At 46.6% G+C, this 21707-nt stretch overlaps 1 protein-coding gene across 3 annotated transcripts in view; it reads left to right on the top strand.

The window, feature by feature from the left end:
- Positions 1-21707, top strand: part of ABCA5 (ATP binding cassette subfamily A member 5) — a 109015-nt gene that overhangs the window by 42609 nt on the left and 44699 nt on the right. For all 3 annotated transcript variants that reach the window (XR_011359748.1, XM_069952645.1, XM_069952644.1), the window contains exons 4-11: positions 2275-2427; positions 3191-3279; positions 4871-5100; positions 6534-6675; positions 8610-8798; positions 15458-15605; positions 18679-18847; positions 20109-20167. Coding sequence is in view for 2 of the 3 variants with exons in the window: in XM_069952645.1 (XP_069808746.1) it covers positions 2275-2427; positions 3191-3279; positions 4871-5100; positions 6534-6675; positions 8610-8798; positions 15458-15605; positions 18679-18847; positions 20109-20167 (1179 nt within the window). In the remaining variant the exon portion in view is untranslated. The remainder of the gene's footprint in view (positions 1-2274; positions 2428-3190; positions 3280-4870; positions 5101-6533; positions 6676-8609; positions 8799-15457; positions 15606-18678; positions 18848-20108; positions 20168-21707) is intronic.

Here is a 21707-nt window from a genome sequence, read left to right as displayed (position 1 = left end):
CCATGGCTCCAGCTGAATGAACAGAAGCCGCCATCGATGCGTCATAGCTCACGCTGTACAATCTGTCCATGGATTCATCTCCATCGGGATTGCATACTGATTATTTCCAAATAAATATTTGCTGTGACATCTTCTATCTGCAGCTATGGCTCTAATAGAGAGGTGCCCTGCCCAGCTCCGTCCATCAGGACTGACCATTGAAGTCAGTGGGTGCCATGTAATGTCATTATTTCCCTCCATCGGTGACAGTACCTGGAGACGTTCAGCTCATCTTTTAGGAATAAGAAGCACAGGTTGGATCTGCCCAGACCATACTGTGTATTTGGTGGGGGTTAGGGGTGAGAGCGGGAGGAAACGCACACTGACTACATGGGATGAAATATATATATTCCTCAAAACATTTTAACCCTGCCTGGTACGACCCCCCCCCACCCTACTGTGCGTATTTCATCTGGCAGTAGCTAGACTGGGGTGTGGAGTCTACATGGGTGCTGGCCATACTGGGGTGCTGAATGTAGACTGGAGCTGTCTAGACTGCTGCAGGCTACACTACGTTGTGGAGTGTGGCTTACTGGTCACACTGGGGTATGGAGTGTGGTTTACTGGTTACACTGGGGTATGGAGTGTGGCTTGGCACTGGTTACACTGGGGTATGTATTGTGGCTTGGCACTGGTTACACTGGGGTATGGAGTGTAGATTTACACTGGGGTATGGAGTGGGGCTTGGCGCTGGTTACATGGGTATTGAGTGTGGCTTGGCATTGATTACACTGGGGTATGGAGTGTGGTGTGGCACTGGTTACACTGGGGTATGGAGTGTGGTGCGGCACTGGTTACACTGGGGTATATCAGTATCAGTGCACAGTGAAGCCTAATACGAAGGCGATGCATAGCAGATATGGAGGCCGCCAGTCTTCTAGCTCTGGAATATGATAAGTTTCCCCGCATTACAGAGACGAAACACTCTGACTCCCTTGGTCCTTTCCTCTCATTGCCTTTTGACTGCCGTTGGAGATGGAGGTGTATTGCAGGGAGCCATTTCCACTGCATATACTGCATTATTACAGAATAAACTATCTGCGGCACCGTTGACAGTAAGAGACAAATGGATTCAAGACTTAGGCCCCAATGGCAGGAGATGTTGGGAATGGTTCCTACTTTGTTTCTATGTGAAGCCCAGAGAATGCCATAACTCTTCTTGTTACATAGATAATGTTGGGAGTAGTATTAGAGGTAGAACGATACACATTGACTTCACGGTATGCCGGGCCAGATGCAGGATTCTCCCATAATTGTTTAGGTGTACAAATGATGGGAAATGTTTGTGGAAAAAGGCACGGGATCTGGCATACTTGGCTTGGGCTTTGTTTTTTATGTTGGTTGAAGTTACTAATTATGGTATCAGATATTGCTGCGGGTATTTGTATGACCCTTCTGTTTCAGTAATTTGTTTGGCTTTTCGGTGCTGAACCAACTACATTACCCTTAGGAGGAAAATGAGGAAAAGGGAGAGCTCATTTCAGCATATACTCAATATATCTTATACATGTATATTGTTGTCTTTTGTTTTTTGACTGACTACATTTATGTGTTCATGTTATGTACTTCTGTAAGGTATTGTATGTTAACATTGTATTGTTCACATATTTTCTGCAATGAGAGTACAAGTAAAAAGCTATCTGATTTTAAAAAGTTTCCCCTGTAACTGCAGGAACGTTCTCCCCCCATCTCACATCCATCCCACAGCTGGTTTGCATTTTGCTCTTTTCTGCTCCGTTCTCATTCATTCCTTTATCATCGCCTTTTTCTTATTTTGCCCTGTGGTGTTGTATCACTTCATATGGCGATAAGCGGCTGTGAGTTACTGAGTATCAGCTGACGCCGGAGCGTTCACAACACGACCGAGACAACCAGAGATGTATAGAAGTCGCTGCATAATTCACCGTACATGCGTCACTGACCTAGGAAGACGGCTCCGCTTCCCTATAGTTACCTCAAGCCTGTGATGCTCCCGTCATTGCAGAACTACCACTCCCAGCATGCATTGGCTGTCTGGACATGCTGGGAGTGGTAGTTTTGTACTTTATGAGGGAGTCTGTGAGGCTGCCCGGTCATGTCCTTTGACCCATTTGGGATAAGTTATAAGTCCTTACACAGTGTCTTGAATGTATGTGAGTGATGTTGTCAGAAGCAGAAAGCAGCGACTGTACCTAGCCAGATGATCCTGGCCCCTTTTACATATCCCAGGAATCACGTCTTCCCTCTGTTTTGCAGATGTAGACATCATACATTACAGTAATGAAGAGGAGCTGAAAGCCGCCAGCGCCTCCTACTTACATTTCGTCGGTGTCAAATTTGAAGACTCCATGTCCTACAAGCTGATGTTCTTTCCCTTCTACTTCCCAAAGCCCACGCCATACATACAAGGTGAGAGGCAATAAGATGTCAGTGTCCACAGGACCAGGACAGGCCATCAGACCAGACCGGTCACCATGATGATGCTACCTAATGATGTTTCCAGGCTAAAGAGTCCAGTCTATTGAGTGACACCGCCCACTGGACTCTTCAACACAGAATGAGCAGAGATTTCCATCATTATGTTACAAGTTTGGGTACTATTACATGGCCCAATGGGGGCCCGGTAATAACTGTAAATGAGCGCCGATCTGCTTCATTAGCACTCTTTTACTGTTACACGGCCCGATAATCGTTTAACAAGGGCTGCAGGGACATTGTTACCAAAGTCCTTGCAGCCATTGTTAAACTGTATACATTACCTATCCATGGCCCAGGACTCCTCCTGCGATCTGCTTCTCCCTGGTTCCCGCCCGCTGCAGCTCCAGAGCGGCCTGTCTTAGCTGACTTATATACAATGTGCCATTTGTCCACTCGCTATACACAGTCACCATAAAAGTGACATAAATACCGCCACCCCTGGCCTGAAAGCAAATAATCATCCTTGATATATGTCACCCATTTACCCATGACGCCGACAAGGTATCACACCTTGTATACCCACCAAGTCAGCAAATCACCCAGCGTCATTCATGAGCCCCACACTGCCGACATGGAGCTGGTCATTACAATGGGACATTTTGTTTGCCCTCGGATTCGATCATTTGCTTCTGGATCATTGATATGCTGTAACTATGATGAGACGATTGTATTTATTCTTTTATTCTTCCATCAGACTGTTATTCTTCCAAGTGTGACTCGGTACAGTATCACTATTCCGGATTCACGCGGATGCAAGCATGTATAGATTCTGCCATTATAAAGGTATGGTGCCAGCCTCCCAGGGTTACATATACTGTATACATCTTCAGTTTGTATGGTTTCTCTGGCCTCGCCGCACCCTGTGATTTTCTACACTGGTGGAAGTCTCATCCACTTTGCTGCTTCTTCGGACTCAGCAGATCACTGAAAATCTGCAAGTATTCTGCTATAAACAAGCAGCGATTAGTGAGATCAGCACTTGTTGACAGACAGTCTCGGACTATCTTATACAGGCCTGATGCCCCATATTGGGCCGTGTATGGACGTAAATGAGGGTCAATCACCAGAATTGGCGCTCGCATACCCTTACAAGGCTCAGCTAAAGGCTACATAGATCGCTGTAAAATTCATGCGGCCATTAATGTTCATTGTTATGGGCCACAAAGATGTGCTGGCGACAATTTATTCTACCGCTGTACAATAGATTCAGTCAGCCGACGACTGGGGTGGTTGTCCTGCTGATCGCTGATCTCTGGCCCTTTGACTGATTTAACCTCCTCTACACAGGTCAGTGTTCATGGAGAAAAATACACAATGGGGGAGATTTATCAAACATGGTGTAAAGTGAAACTGGATCAGTTGCCCCTAGCAACCAATCAGATTTCACCTTTCATTTCCAAAGAGTCTGTGAGGAATGAAAGGTGGAATCTGATTGGTTGCTAGGGGCAACTGAGCCAGTTTCACTTTACACCATGTTTGATAATTCTCACTCTGTGTGGATTTATAAATTCCCAGCTGTGTGTATTGTAGCGGCATCTGCACAGATCCCTAAGTATAACTATACGTTGTTTTCTACCCCGTGTGGACTTAAAGGGGTTCTCCAAATAAAACGTACTTGTCCCCTATCAACAGAATAGTAGTGCAGATCTTTCCTACGTTAGCCTATAGCTGGCAATGTCTCTGACATAATACAGGTTAGGATCACGGAGGAAGATAGGCCCCATGAATAAATCCAGTGTGCCAAGTTATACCCATGTAATCCACAATGGCCAGCATCATGCTGATACCGCCGATAGCTATGACATCCTCTAATCCTGTAAAAGCCATAAAGCAAATATTAGACTTATCAGTGATATTTATTAGTACAACATATAGGTAGCCAGGCAGTGTAGTAATGTGGGAGGCACATAGTAATATCCTTACATCCAGTAGCCCAAGGAATGTGCTAAACATTACTCCAGGAGACATATAGGTTAAACGGCTTCTCCAATTAAAACTTATTTGTAAGTAAGAGATTGTGGGGGGCCAATGCCCCCTGGTGACCTCCAGATCGGCCCCAGACTCCTTTGTTTTGTATATAGATGCGGGTACAACACGTGACCCGCAGCTCTATTCATTCTCTGTGGAGCCGCAGGAGAAAGATGAGTACAGTACTTGGCACTCTCCGGCGGCCCCATAGAGAATAAATAGAGCTGCGGGTCACGTGGAGGTCGGACCCCCCGCAATCTCTTAAGTTTTAATCAGAGAACCTGTTTAACCAGCCAGTTATAGGCTAACATAGTTAAGATCTGCACTAGTAGGAGTCACTGACTCTATAGGCTGTGCTGGGGCTAAACTGGGTTAATAATGACATTCCCTTTTTTTTTTTCTATAGCTAAAAACCAACTATTCGGCGTGGGACGATCTGTTGAGGACGAAAGCCATGGTAATGGAGAAGAAGCCAGTGGTTGAGGTGGACGGTTTCTACCATGCCCTGATGTCCATATGCCTCGTCATGGCCTTCTCACCGTTTGGATGTTCTCCGGCTGCTTATATTGTCGCTGAAAAAGAGAAGAAGCTAAAAGAGTTTATGAAGATTCTAGGACTCCATGACACAGCCTTCTGGTACTGACAGGGTTTTTTAATGTTAATTTTGATGGTGTTAAAGGGGTTTTCCAGCTTTAGAAAATGTTTTCTATAATGCTGCCTTGCTGGTAAACATAGCAAACTTATACCTCTCCACGGTCCCCCGGTGTCCACCACTGACTGCAGCCGCTGCCACCTCTGAGATGAATGAGACATCCCGCTCAGCTAATCACTGACTGAGATGGCACAGTGCTGCAGCCAGTGATTGGTTGAGCAGGCTGTCACTCCCAAGACGTGGTGACAGCTGCAGTCAGTGGGGTACACCGGAGATGCATTAGATGTGTATTATATTTTCAAACAGAGAAGCGTTATACAAGAAATGTTCTAACGCCTCCAAGAGCTGCAATCAGTAATGTGCTCTAAATCTATATATTGTATCTATACTGATCCTGAGTTACAATCTGCTATACTCAGATCTGCATTCAAATTTCTTCTTTGGTCAGATACAGACTCAGATAGTACAGGGGACAAGGTGGCTGTAGAATTTCTCAAACTGATGGCTGAATGATTATTTAGCTGTCAGCTATCTCTCCCATCCGGCCCTCATCCTCCCCACATATAGGAACATTCGGCATGGCTGAGCGAACCTGTGTTCTCTGTCGAGAGCGGCGTTGTTAAACCGCAGTCAGACAGCTCTGGCTATGGCTTATTTCTCCTAGAACAAAGGGGACTGGAAGGGATTTTCCATCACACCCTACCTCTGTCTCCACTAACATCATCAGTCTTTAGTTGATCGGGAGAGTCCCATACACCTTGTATGGGTGTAGAGGGACCTTTAGTTTCTCTTAGGGTACTATTACATGAAGCGATTATTGGCCATACTTGGCCGATTTCCAGCCATTCTGAATGACCATTGCTTCGTGTAATAGGTCTTGTTTTAAATCAACGATCAGCCGCCGTGCACTATGTCGGCTGAGCATTGATGTAAAGCATGCCCTTATCGACAGTCTTGCTTTGTGCAACAGGAGCAGCTGCAGCTAACCGCCACTCTCTGCCATGGGCCACCTGGATGATCTAAAGATCATGTCTGTGTGTGTGTGATAGCGCCGGCAGCGAGCAGGGAATGAGGAGCAGGTCAGGGTTGACCTGACTGGTCGGCGCTCGCTTGCTCTGTAATATCAGGCCGTGTGATATAGCCCGTACACCAGATTACGATACACTGCCTCGTGTGAACCAAACATTTTCTAGGATCACCAGACTGTGCAGGAAGGCTTCGAGATTACAGATGGGATGCCAGGGAACCCCCCTAATGCGTCCCTGTATTTTATACTTTATTCCAGACTGGATCAGTAAGATCACGTCTTGTCAGTCATTTACCAGGTTACATCTTTGAAAATTTGTAGTTAGTTTTGCGGAAATACATAAAATACTCCCTATGGTGTGATGATGTTGTGCGTGTTTTTTTCTGGCAGGCTGCCCTGGGTTCTTCTGTACATCATCCTCATCCTCCTGATCTCGTTGCTCATGGCTTTTATAACCACTGTCTTCACCCCATTCAAGCACAGTAGCTGGTTCCTGATCTTCCTGCTGTACGCACTTTACGGGATCTCCCTGGTGAGTTCGGGGGGAGCACTCATACCCCGGGACAGTCCCCTACACCCCTTAAAGCTGCCGTGTTTTATAGCTCTGCCTTTAGCTTTAAGGTTTAGTATAATGTTAAGTGGCTTGGCTGCCCGTAGATCTTGCAAAGTAAAATACTTCAGCTGATTTAAAAGAGGATTTTTATAGCGTAATAAAACCGTATACTGCAGCCATATAAATAGCAGCGTGATAGCAGCAAACAAGCCGTTCCATACTAATGGCGCAAGTCCCTAGTTACCACAGTAATATCCCTCTTAGCACTGCCCATCCTCCAGCTGTCTCACTGTACATCGCTCTGGGCATTGCTCTGCTGTATTAACCCAACAGGAAGTAGGTTGCCATGTTTTCTTGTAAATAAAAGTAAGAATGTTATAAAGATGACCCCAGACCTCAGACCTTAGACTCCCCCTGCTCCTCTGATCTGGTCATGTTATGAAGCTTGTTGTCGTCTTCAATTCCTTTGCTTGTTGTCAGCATCCAGGTGCGAAAAACAATGGTCATTCCTTAAAGGGAATTTGTCACTAGGTTTATGGTGTCTTAAATGAGGGCAGCATAAACTAGTGACAGAAATGCTGAACAGATCGGTGCATTATTTACATCATTCTGCTCAGCCGTTCTCCTAATATGCTGGAGAATAGGATTTTTGCCACACCCCTCCCCTGCCCTCCAGCTGCTGATTGACAGCTGACTGCCTATACACATCATGGATAAATACCTGCCAATCAGCAGCTGGTGGGTGGAGTTTTCTCCTTTTCATGAATATCCAGGACTACTGAGCTCATGCACATAATGGAGAGGACTACCTATTGTCCATGTTATTCAGGAGGAGATCTCTGGATCAGCTGCACAAAACAATGTAAGTGATCCATCATTCTGTTCAGCTTCTCTGTCACTAGTTTATGCTACCCTGAGACAGTATAAACCTTCTGACAGAACGATCCTACCAAGTGTAAGGTTTATAGCAGACAGTTGTGGGACTTTCATTTTACATTTGCCTACTAACAACATGTATGAACTATAAGGTGTATGATTGCTGGGGGTCTGGGAGTCCCATGTGTGACTGGAGTAGTAGTGCATCTGCATTCCCTGTCTATGGGATAAAGGGAATAGCAGAGTACAGCTATCCCCCAGGTGCACCACCGTTCCACTCACACTGGACACCTGGAGACCGTCAGTCTTGTGATCACTGGGGGTTTCAGTGGACAGACCCTCGGAAGTCATAGCAATTATTGTCTATCCAAAGGACAGGTAAAAAGGTGTTACAGTGAGCAAATCTTTTAAAAGGGGTTATAAAAGTTATTAGATTAAAGGGGTACCACAGCAAAAATATTTTTCTTTTAGATCAACTGGTGTCAGAAAGTTATATAGATTTGTAATTTACTCCTAATTTTAAAATTTCCAGTCTTTTCATAATTAACAGCTGCTGTATGTCCTGTGGGAAGTGGTATATGTTCTCCAGTCTGACACAGTGCTCTCTGCTGCCACCTCTGTCCATGTCAGGAATTGTCCAGGGCAGCAGCAAATCCCCATAGAAAACCTCTCCTGCTCTGGACAGTTCCTGACATGGACAGAGGTGGCAGCAGAGAGCACTATGTCAAACTGGAAAGAATACACCACTTCCTGCAGGACATACAGCAGCTCATAAGTACTGGGAGACTGGCAATTTTTTAAATAGGAGTAAATTACAAATCCATATAATTTTCTGACACCAGTTGATTTAAGAGAAAATATTTTCAACCGGAGTACCCTTTTAAAAATATACTCAAATTCACATTCAGTGCATGATAAGCCAAATTCAGCTCCACTGACTTATTTCATATAGAGGAACAGCAAGACCCAGATGTCGCACATGCTGGTGGACTCAAGTTACCCCGGCCTCTATCATCCTCTTCTTCTTTTTCTTCCAGATCTTGTTTGCACTGATGCTGACGCCACTTTTTAAGAAAGCCAAGCAGGCTGGCGGGATCGCCTTTCTGGCCACGCTGGTCCTCGGCGCTCTGGGCATTTTCATTGTGATGAAGGGCGACTTTCCCAAGTCCTTTGTGTGGTTCTTCAGTCCGTTCTGTCAGTGCACATTCATGATCGGCATAGCCCAGGTAAGTGTCATGCGACATATCAGCCTAGTATAACACATGAGTAGTAACACGGATGCTGAGATTGGATCTGTAGGAGTGGGAGGTCATGTTCTTAGGAAAAAGGAAACCACCAGAATGCAGGGCAAAACGACACATGAATGGCTTCCATCAGGTCACAGGGGTCTGTGAGTATGTTTGCATTGTGCTTGGTTGGGTTCACACTGCATATATTATATGTCATGGTGCTGATGTATACCATGGTGCAGTGTGAACCCAGTCTTAGCCTCCTTTCTCACCACGTTATTGGACATCCAGCAGTGTGTCTGTCAGCCGCTCCTCCTCCCTCTCCCGCAAATCCAAGCATGCCAGATGACACTGACGCTATGTCTGTGATAAAGTGAAAGATTCTGTGGGTCGCCTTTTTTTTCAGCGTAACTTCACTGTACTGAAAATACAAATCAGCGCGGTGTGAACATGAAACCTCGGCAGGGGCTGGCTGGCAGATTTTAGCCTGGGGGGCAAGCACACGGCACTGGCCCTTGACTGGCAGGCTAGCGGCCCATCCACCACCCTGGCCCTTACCTGGTATTACCCTCCCCAAATAAGTGCGGGAAAGGAAGATTACACATGCGCCACAGAATTATAGTATTGTGGCCAGTGTTCCCAGCCACGAAAAGCCCTTGTGATATACATCTATTGGATTAAAGGGAACCTAGCTCCAGGTGCACAGCATAGTACCTTAGGGTGCCTTTAAACAGAGAGATTTATCTGACCGATGTTTGAAGCCAAAGCCAGGAACAGACTATAAGCAGAGAACAGGTAATAAAGGAAAAACTGAGATTTCTCCTCTTTTCAACTCCATTCCTGGCTTTGGCTTCAAAAATCTGTAAGCTAAATCTGTCTGTGTGAATGCACCCTTAAGGTACCATGCTGTGTACCCGGTGACCCTGTTATCAGTGCTGTAATGCCCTTTTGGTTCTCTTATCATGTTAAAACCATCAGCCCTGAATCTCTGCAGCACCAGCTGTTATCAGAGGATGTACTACAACTCCCAGCATATCCTGAGGGCTGCAGACTGTAAGTAAATGCTGGGAGTTGTAGTGTTTGCAGCTGTTGTACTTGGAGGATTCCTGGTGTATTGTATACTGGAGGCTTTGTGAGAGATCAGTATACAGAGTTCTGTGGGGGATCAGTATGTGGATGTGACCCCAGAACAGAACTAATAGGGGATAGAAGAAATATACCGTTACTGACCAAATCCAATACACCAGTATATAAGAAACATATATTGTCACTGTGACCACAACCATTACCACCCCATACTAACTAATACCACCACACCATAACTGAGATCCAGTATACCCAGACCAATAATACCAGTATAAAAGAAACAAATATCACAACCCCTTCACCACCACCGCCATTACTAACTAACATCCACCGTACAAATACCAGGATCATCCCCATAGAACATGGGTCTCATTATTAAAATGTGTCTGCTGGTTGTGATCTCATGTGTAATCAAAGATACATAATGAACTGCTAGATAGCTATTTCCCACTGGATATCTATCTATCTATCTATCTATCTATCTATCTATCTATCTATCTATCTATCTATCTATCTCCTATCTATCTATCTATCTATCTATCTATCTATCTATCTATCCATTATCTATCTATCTATCTATCTCCTATCTATCTATCTATCTATCTATCTATCTATCTATCTATCTATCTCCTATCTATCTATCTATCTATCTATCTCCTATCTATCTATCTATCTATCTATCTATCTATCTATCTCCTACCTATCTATCTCCTATCTATCTATCTATCGCCTATCTATCTCCTATCTATCTCCTATCTATCTCCGGTATAAGAACACTGACAATAGAACACAGTTGTCAAACTCCGTCCCTCCAGTTGTTACAACACTACAAATCCCATCATGACTGGACAGATAAACCATGACGGGAATTGTAGTTTTGCAACATCTGGATGGACATAGTTTGACACCCCTGATAAGTTATAAGACCTTATAAGTTATTATAGTGCAGTTACATTCAGTGACTCACAGTAGGCGTCTTCTCTGCATGAAGAGACATCCACTTTTCCTTTTCTTCTCCATCCGGCTCCGGCCATCATGAAGGCTTCCCTGGCCATGACTCCTCTCCACGGGATCTGTCAGACAGACATTTTAGGCTTCTTGCTCCAGCAACATCCTCATCAATACATCCCTCCATATAGAATAGCCCCCCGCTGCACATCTCTCCATATAGAATAGCCCCCCCCCCCCCCCCCCCCCCCGCTGCACATCTCTCCATAAAGAAAAGCCCACCTGTGCATCCCCCATATAGGATAGCCCCCCCCCTGTGCATCCCCCCATTTAGAATAGCCCCCCCCTGTGCATCTCCCCATATAGAATAGCCCCCCGTGCATCCCCCCATATAGAATAGCCCCCTTGTGCAACCCCCATCGTAGAATAGCCCGCTGTGCATCCCCCCTCATAGCATAGCCCCCTGTGCATCCCCCTTCATAGAATAGCCCCCCTGTGCGTTCTCCTTTATAGAATAGCTCCCCCTGTGCATCCCCCTTATAGAATAGCTCCCCCTGTGCATTCTCCCTTATAGAATAGCCCCTTGTGCATCCCCCCTCATAGAATAGCCCCCCTATGCATCCCCCCCAATATAGAATAGCCCCCCTGTGCATCCTCCCATATAGAATAGCCCCCTGTGCACCCCCTCATAGAATAGCCCCCTGTGCATCCCCCTCATAGAATAGCTCCCCCTGTGCATCCCCCCTCATAGAATAGCCCCCATGCACCCCCCCATATAGAATAGCCCCCATGCACCCCCACATATAGAATAGCCCCCCTGTGCATCCCCCTTCATAGAATAGCCCCCCTGTGCATTCTCCTTTATAGAATAGCCCCCCCTGTGCATCCCCCCTTATAGAATAGCTCCCCCTGTGCATTCTCCCTTATAGAATAGCTCCCCCTGTGCATCCCCCCCTCATAGAATAGCTCCCCCTGTGCATCCCCCCTCATAGAATAGCCCCCTGTGCATCCCCCCCTCATAGAATAGCCCCCTGTGCATCCCCCTTCATAGAATAGCCCCCCTGTGCATCCCCCCCTCATAGAATAGCCCCCCTGTGCACCCCCCTTATAGCTCCCCCTGTGCATCCCCCCCCTCATAGAATAGCCCCCTGTGCATCCCCCCTAATAGAATACCCCCCCTGTGCATTCTCCTTTATAGAATAGCCCCCCTGTGCATCCCCCCCTCATAGAATAGCCCCCTGTGCATCCCCCTAATAGAATATCCCCCTGTGCATCCCCCCTCATAGAATAGCCCCCATGCACCCCCCCATATAGAATAGCCTCCTTGTCCATCCCCCTCATAGAATAGCCCCCCTGTGCATCCCCCCCTCATAGAATAGCCCCCCTGTGCACCCCCCCTTATAGAATAGCTCCCCCTGTGCATCCCCCCCCTCATAGAATAGCCCCCTGTGCATCCCCCCCTAATAGAATAGCCCCCCTGTGCACCCCCCCCCTCATAGAATAGCCCCCCTGTGCACCCCCCCCCTCATAGAATAGCCCCCCTGCGCATCCCCCCAATATAAAATAGCCCCCCTGCGCATCCTCCCATATAGAATAGCCCCCTTGTGCACCCCCCCTCATAGAATAGCCCCCCTGTGCACCCCCCCTTATAGAATAGCTCCCCCTGTGCATCCCCCCCCTCATAGAATAGCCCCCTGTACATCCCCCCCTAATAGAATAGCCCCCCTGTGCACCCCCCCCTCATAGAATAGCCCCCCTGTGCACCCCCCCCCCTCATAGAATAGCCCCCTGTGCATCCCCCTAATAGAATATCCCCCTGTGCATCCCCCCTCATAGAATAGCCCCCATGCACCCCCCCATATAGAATAGCCTCCTTGTCCATCCCCCCTCATAGAATAGCCCCCTGTGCATCCCCCCTCATAGAATAGCCCCCTGTGCATCCCCCCTCATAGAATAGCCCCCCATGCACCCCCCCATATAGAATAGCCTCCTTGTCCATCCCCCCTCATAGAATAGCCCCCTGTGCATCCCCCCTCATAGAATAGCCCCCCCTGTGCATCCCCCTTCATAGAATACCCCCCCTGTGCATCCCCCAATATAGAATAGCCCCCCTGTGCATCCCCCCTCATAGAATAGCCCCCCTGCGCATCCCCCTTCATAGAATAGCCCCCCTGTGCATCCCCCCAATATAGAATAGCCCCCCTGTGCATCCCCCCTCATAGAATAGCCCCCCTGCGCATCCCCCTTCATAGAATAGCCCCCCTGTGCATCCCCCAATATAGAATAGCCCCCCTGCGCATCCCCCCAATATAAAATAGCCCCCCTGCGCATCCTCCCATATAGAATAGCCCCCTTGTGCACCCCCCCTCATAGAATAGCCCCCCCCCCCCCCCCCCCCCCGGTGTGGCCACATGTTAATGGGTTTAAAAAAAAGAAAAACAACTCACCTCTCCTCGGGCCGGATCTTCAGTGTGCAGCAGCTTCTCCCTGCTGCTGCTGCAGCGCGGCGGCTCCTCTCCTCTCTCTTTCCTATCAGGTCCTCAGCGGTGCGCGTCAGGGAAGTGACGTCACCGCTGGGGACCTGATGTAGGTGCCTGCAGACGTGCCTGCGTACAGCACGTCTGCGGCTCCTGGGGGATCAGGAGGCCGGAAGAGACTGAGGGAATAGCGCGGCGGCCGGCCGCGCTATTCTTTCAGTCTCAACTACTGCAGAGAGTCGGCCGCGGGTCGCGGCCCACTCATTAGTGGGGAAGACCGGCCCGGGGGGCACATGCCCTCCTGCCCCCCGGCCCAGCCTGCCCCTGAACCTCGGCAGATCTACTGCCTGACATAATTTTATTAGATCATGCCATCTATTATTCAGTATCTGCCAGGATTATCCGTGCCCCCGCCGCAGGCAGCCATCACTCCATGTCTGCCTTCTAAGTGTTATCCTTAGAGATTCTTACAGTCTTCATGTTCACACAACGTATGTTTTACATAAATCACGGCCGTTGTTGCAATTGTCAACAACGGCCATGATTTATGCAAAACATACCTTGCATTTGAATGAATGGATTCTTGGCTGGAACATATACACTCCAGACGGGATTCCATCTGGCCGCACGAAAAACTTGACATGTCAGTTTTCTGCGGCTGCTATTCATTGAATAGCGGCTGCACAGAATCTGTCAGTCCACACACACTCGCTGCATTGTGTGCAGTGGTGAATTAGGATGCGAGCACATACGGGTGAGCCCGCATCCCAATTCATCAGAAATGAAGATCATCTGGGATGTTCTTCTCTGACACCGGCCGTTCTGTGACCCGGCTGGGTCACTTAACGGACAGTGTCTTACGCCATGGGAACATAGCCTTATAATGGAAGATCAGAATATGGTGCCATATCATAGACATGACTGGGTATTACTGAGCACTTCTTATCCTTTCCTTTCCTAATAAAGACCACACGCCATGTAGAGTTCAGTCGGTCACAGCAGCCGAGATTATTGAATACTATAACATCCAAATAAATTATGATAACCCCTGTCCCACACAAATACCATCTGGGGGAGATGGTCCTCGAAGCCCTGTAATGACATGGTGGTCACCCACTTCTAACTACGCCCATAGGTCGAACCTCCAGCCACTTCGCACAGACTCAGTTATAGTTAAACACCTGCGTGACCAAATACTCCTTCCCCCCCAAAGGGTTAAGCTCCACAGCCCACCAGTGATTTACCTGTGACCACCATTCCAGTCACCATAAATGCATTAGCTAGAGAGTCCAGAACCCACCTGTTGTTCCGTCCCATTTTTACCTGTTGTTCCGTCTCCATCCGACTCCGATCACACACACACACACACACACACACACACACGCCCTCCGCTGATGTGACAAACCCCTACATGCCGCGCTAATTCAAATCCACAGTCCCTGATACCCTCCCCCGTAAACAAAACTCCATTCCCGTAATAACAAACCTGGTGGGATTTGTCTCCTCTTTCCTTTTCAAACTGGAAATGGCTAATAACCCCCCTCCCCCTTTCTTACCATATATATCTATACCTTCCCCCTTATCACAACAGCCCCCCTTCCTCTGCCCCAAATTGCCCTTGACCAATACCTGACCATTAACCCCTACGACCCATTACCCCTATGGCCCATATTACCAGCTCCTAACACCACCTGACGGAATAGAGGAGGGTTGGAGGAACAGTAAGGGGGATCCCGTACATCACACTCCTATAACATATTGGGTGCAGTTTGCTCAGTATTGTAGTACAACACACATAGAACATCACTATACTAACTGCAGCCTGTGTCCTCACCCGGGAGACATTCTCTATGCCAGCGGTAGGGAACCTTGGCCCTCCAGCTGTTGTAAAACTACAACTCCCATCATACCTGGATAGCCAAAGCTTTAGGGCCCTATTACCTGGGACGATTATCATGCAAAAAATCGTTATATCATTCGAATTTATACAGATAATTGTTCTGTGTAATTGCAGGCAACGATCGTTTATTGTTTGTCATTAATCGTTAAAAATCACTTTGTCTAATAGGACCCTTAGCCAAGGCCCCCTCCCCCTGCTCTATGTGCTGCTCTTATATACAGAATCATGTATTGTACTTTTTGCAGGTGATGTTTCTAGAAGCCCATGGAAAAGGTGCCCAGCTGTTTAACCTCAAGGATGGCCCGTACCCCCTGATAATCACATTCATCTTCCTTGTTGTCGACAGCGTGATGTATCTGCTTCTGGCCTCCTATCTGGATCAGATTCTTCCCAGTAAGATATCTCCATTATTTACTTACATAAATCTAAGTCTCCCTGTCTCAGAGACATGTCAGATGAAGGGTCTCAGATGCCCACTGATCTCTACTGTCAGGAGAAAAGGGCAGCTCTGCTCTTCTCTCTCTGGCTTGCTGATGCCATTTTTCTGCCAGACTATAGCTAGTAGATGGTTCATAACAGATAGTTTTATTTAAAGGAGAAGTCCATCTCAAAGCTAAATTAAAGTGTGTTATTGCAACATATAAGTTATACAAATTCTCTATATACACTTACTGCGGGAAATGCACATCTAGTGCTGTTTTCCCTCATCACTTCCTTGATAAAATGGTGACATCACAACATACTGTATAAATCCTTGAGGTGCAGGCTGTGCGGTGGCGGCTGCTGTGGTGTGTGCGATCCCATCCTGTTTTCTGGGGACATGTCCCCCCTGCACTGTGCCGTCAGCTGGACCCCCCTCTGATATTGGTCGGTCCCTGCCTGCTCACCAGGGCTGGAGTCTAGAGTGAGTCGGAGCGCCCTCCACTGCAGTAATTATTTTTTAATAGATGTAAATTACAAACCTATATAACTTTCTAAAGCTAGTTTATTTAAAAAAAAATATATATTTTCACTGGAGTACCCCTTTAAAGCCATAAAATGATGAATATAGTAAGACCCCATTCACATTAGGTTTTGGGGTACACCTCAGCAATCTGTCAGTAGGGGAGGCTGATGTGTGCCAAGTTAGTTAGGTCCATTTCTTAAACATATCCCGTTTTTTGTGGGACTATGGTAGGACCATGTTTTTGAGTCCAGTGAGGAAAAATAAATGTTCAGAAACCAGACAAGACACAGACACAACTAGAATAAGGTTAGTATGCAAAAAAAAGGGGTCCGTGGAGCCTAAGGCTGGGTTCACACTACGTTTTTGCAATCCGTTTTTTGCAAAAATTGGATGAAAAACAGATGCATGTGTGTGCATCCGTTTTGATCCATTTTCCCATTGAATTCCATTATGGAAAAAAAAACGGGTCCATTTTTTTAATGTACACAAAAACGTAGTCAACCAAATTTTTGTGTCCGTTAAAAAAAAAAAAGTATCCGTTTTGATCCTTTTTTTTCTAATGGAATTCAATGGAAAAATGGATCAAAATGGATGCACACACATGCATCCGTTTTTTCCATCCGTTTTTCATCCAATTTTTGCAAAAAACGGCCAGCCTAAGTTGCGAGTCTCAATAATAAGAATAAGGTTCGCCCATTAAAGCCAATAGACCCTCTGGCAATACTACTGGCTTTATAGTGACGTCCCTTCTTTGACAGGTTGCTGACGTGACACTGGGACCTTTACATCGGTTACATCATAGATATTGATGGCGTATCTCATCTAAAGTTCTATTATGTTTTCTTATGATATGTCGAACGACAACTGTTATTGTGACTAATCGCCAAGTAACATCCAGTCTAGCTGGCACATGAGCGCTGCTGAGCCGTCCCTTACGCAGATGCCATGTTATAAATAATACAGCTCATCCAAGTCAGCAGACGTCCAAAGAAAACATCAGTCAATTATTGATTGTATTATATCACATAATCCCTAACCCTTTAAGAAGAGCAATGCAATGGGAGCTAAACCCTGCCAAGAAGTCTAATAGTCCGCTCGTAACAGTCAGGGTAAATCCAGCGCGCTTCTTGTACGCTAAATGCATTAAAGACCTAAACATAGTACATAGTCCCTATTACACGGGCCGATGGTGAGGAGCAAGAGAGCACCGACCCGTCAGATCAGTGCTTGCTTGCTCCTCGTTCCCCGATCGCTGCCACCGGTATTACACGTGCCGACATTGAGCAGGTAGGAGTGGGGAGCTGCGGGAGGGGCTTCCCGGATGATCCAGGGGGCTCGTAGGAGATAGCAGCAGTCTGCTGCCACCGCTTCCATTACACAGAGCGACGGCCCTATTACACCAAACGATTATTGGCCATTACAGCTGATAATTGCTTGGTGTGATAGCTTGGTGTGTAATAGGAACGGAAGCAGACCGTCCTATGGGTTTCCCAGACGATCTTAAGAGCCCATTTCACAGCCCCCCCCCCCCCCCCCGCTCTGCCCCGCTCGCATGTTGGCACATGTAATGGCACCGGCAGCATGCTGGGAATAAGGAGCAAGCGAGCGATGATCTGACAGGTCGGCGCTCTAGTGCTCCACACCATTGGCCTGTGTAATATGGGCTTTAGTCTTATGACTGATCCATGTATATATAAATGGCGGATTGGTGCGCTGACAGCCATAGCCCTGCCCCTAGTGCACCAAAACACCTAGCTGGCATATGGATTAAAGTGTCACTGTCGTTTTTTTTTTTGTTTTTTTTTTGCAGAAATCAATAGTACAGGCGATTTTAAGAAACTTTGTAATTGGGTTTATTGGGCAAATCTGCCATTATCTGCATTCGAAAAGACTTTCCCCAGGTCCCCCTCCCCCCCCCTCTCTCTCATTCACTGCTCATTATCAGAAAATCTCGACTCTTTTACATCAGACATGCCCTGTGTAACCTATGGAGAGGGGAGGGGGGAGGAGGGAGATTAGTCGTCAGCAGAGAACAAAGGATTACACAGCGGGAGCTGTATGAAAGCGGTATTTTAGAGGTCAGAGAGGTCAGTGCTGACTTCAGAGGAGATAGCTCAGTGATGTAGCTGTAAATTAACTCTTTGTTGTCCTGTTTTGGTGCCTCATCTCCCTCCACCCCCTCCCCTCTCTATAGAGAAACATAAAGACAGGGGGGAGAGCTTCAAACTGCTTTTTTATGATAAAAATGCATTTTTCAGCTATTAAACCCAATTACAAAGTTTCTTAAAATCGCCTGTACTATTGATTTTGTGCAAAAAAATATTTAAATGGCAGTGACACTTTAAACTCCTAATGTGGAAACAGCACTAAGGATTAAGGGAAGAAACTTACCTTCCTCCTCAATGCCCCATGCGCTATAGGTCATTATCAGCAAGGTAGATTCTTCTAACCTGCTGAGAGTTCCCCTTTAATAGGGGTGGTATATCTGTATCAGGTGTAACACGGTGTCTTTGTAAACAGGCGAGTATGGACTGAAGCGGCAGCCGCTCTTCTTCCTGAAACCATCGTACTGGTCAAAGAAGAGGAGAAACTACGGAGTGCTCAGCGAGAGCTTCTTCAGCACAAATACCGACCTCAGCGACATCGTAGAACCTGTCACCTTAGGACTGCACGGAAAAGAAGCCATCAGGTGAGTACTGACCAATATATGAATGTACAGTCAGCAGACCCATTATACACCACCATAAGGTCTAAGGGCCCTATTACACAGGAGATTATCCTCCGTACAGACCAGTCATGTTATTGTCAGGTTTTTGATGGGTTAGAAGACCATTGTTTGTAGGCTGCACCCTATTTCCCTCATATAGTATTGTGACCATAAAGTGAATGAGCAGCTCTATAATACATAGTCACAACTGATTGTTCCTCTTCTACGCTGTGACTAATATAGAGAACCTGCCTAATGACATCTATAAGCTGTAGCACATATGGTCAGCGACTGTCCTCTGCCACCGTCACAGTTTATGCTAGTGTAGATACGTTCATCAGCAGTCACTTTTCATGACCTCACATCTCAATGTCTATGTGGATCCCATCTAGAGAAATGCTATAATGTAGTATTGTAGTGTCCAGGTAACTTGTTAGATCTATGTATAATTAAGGTGGGAGCCAGCAGTATTCTGATTGCAGCTCTGGATGTCCCTGGGGACGAGACCATAATGCTACAAAAGATCACTGCAGGTTTGCCCTGAATATCTGGGAAAATGTAGAGAGGAGCCGGTACTCACCTATACCTCATGCTCTTCATTGTGCAGTATCCATCAGGTTACAGTAAGTGTACTATTACACCAAGTGATTTTTTTCACGACTAACGATAAACAATCTTAAATGACCTCTATGGCAAACGACCCGCAATCGTTTACCCAATTACTCGGAACGATGATCGTCATTTATTATCATTCTTGCGGTCGTTTAGTCGTCGCTATTGCGTAAGTTTCAGCTATGACTATGATCAAATGATAAAAATAGGTCCAGATCCTATTAAACAATCAACAATTTCTCATTGGTCGATTAATCGTTGCCTGCTATTACACAAAATTATCGTTCAAATCCGAGCGATCTAACGATTTTTTGAATGATAATCGTCCTGTGGAATAGGGCCCTTAGGGTGTTTCAGCCTTCATCAGCTTTGCTCAGCGGTAACATGTCCTCACTGTAACAATACTGCACAATGAAGAGCATAAGGTATAGGTGAGTGCCGGCTCTTCTCTACATTTTCCTGGATATTATTGCCTTGAGCACCACTGACTCCCAGAGTGCTGTCCCTCCGACATCCTATACATAACCTCAGGCTAGGCTACGGGATAGTGAGTCTTGGGTGAAAGCCTATGTCCTTGTCCTTTATGTTGGAATATGTGCTGTTCTAATCACAAATCATTTTTTTTCCCTAGAATTAAAAATATTCATAAATCTTTCAAGAAGGAAAACCAGCAAGTAGAAGCCTTACAAGGTAAAAGTGGACTGTATACCACGTCGCCCACTAAGTAACCATGTACAAGGCTTTTCAGAAGCAGACATCCCCATTCTTTCCTTAAAGGGATTGTTCCCCATTTTTTTTCTTTCAAATCAGCTAGTACCAGAAAGTACCAGAGATCTATAATTTACTTCTATAAAAAAAAAACTCCAGTCTTCCAGTACTTATCAGCAGCTGTATGTCCTGCAGGAAGTGGTGTATTCTCTCCAGTGTGACACAGTGCTCTCTGCTGCCACCTCTGTCTATGTCAGGAACTTTCCAGAGCAGCAGCAAATCCGTATAGAAAATCTCTCCAGACTGGAGAGAATACACCACTTCCTGTAGGACATACAGCAGCTGACAAGTACTGGAAGCCTTGAGATTTTTTTTACAGATTACAAATCTCTGGCACTTTTTGGCATCAGTTGATAGGAAAGAAAAAACATTTTGGTGAACAACCCCTTTAAAGCCAATATACCACTAAGTAGATAACTTTTTTTCTTTTAAACTGTTTATTTTTCCAAAAATTTTCAATAAACAAAAATAATAAGAACACAACCTGGTGTCAGTAATATCAGAGCAGTATGTCCCTGGCCGACCATACAGTCAGATAAGCTAATGAGGCCTCCGATTCCAGTCCTAGGAAATCCAATTCTCCGGTCGCGGCATAGAGTTAAGTAATTTAGATATGAAGAACCAAATACGGCCCTATGGGACCTGCCATGAGGCGAATTGTCCAAAACATCTGCTTATACCATGGCCACGTATATAAGGGTATACAAACCAAGAAATGGAAGACACAAAACACACAGACAGACATAAAACAAAGGTAAACACACTAGAGGAGGGGGGTCATCACATAGACCACGTCCCACCAATCCCAATGGTATTCCATCTTCCTGACATCTGCACTATGGGAAGGAGCTGTAGAGCTCCTCCATGCCGCAGCAATGGTCTGCACTATGGGAAGGAGCCGAGGAGCTCATCCGTGCCGCAGCTATGGTCTGCACTATGGGTAGGAGCTGTAGAGCTCCTCCATGCCGCAGCCATGGTCTGCACTATGGGATGGAGCCGTAGAGCTCTTCCATGCCGCAGCTATGGTCTGCTCTATGGGTAGGAGCTGTAGAGCTCCTCCATGCCGCAGCTATGATCTGCACTATGGGATGGAGCCGTAGAGCTCTTCCATGCCGCAGCTATGGTCTGCACTATGGGATGGAGCCGTAGAGCTCCTCCATGCCGCAGCCATGGTCTGCACTATGGGATGGAGCCGTAGAGCTCTTCCATGCCGCAGCTATGGTCTGCACTATAGGAAGGAGGCACAGAGCTTCTCCATGCCGCAGCTATGGTCTGCACTATGGCAAGGAGCTGTAGATTTTCTCCATTCCGCAGCTATGGTCTGCACTATGGGAAGGAGCCGTAGAGCTCCTCCATGCCGCAGCTATGGTCTGCACTATGGGAAGGAGCTGTAAAGCTCTTCCATACCGCAGCTATGGTCTGCACTATGTGATAGGAGCTGTAGAGCTCCTCCATGCCGCAG

This window comes from Dendropsophus ebraccatus, chromosome 14 (genome assembly GCF_027789765.1).
Source record: "Dendropsophus ebraccatus isolate aDenEbr1 chromosome 14, aDenEbr1.pat, whole genome shotgun sequence".
Lineage (NCBI taxonomy): Eukaryota > Metazoa > Chordata > Amphibia > Anura > Hylidae > Dendropsophus > Dendropsophus ebraccatus.
The sequence above is the reverse complement of the archived record's forward strand: the minus strand, read 5'-3'. Positions and strand labels throughout refer to the sequence as shown.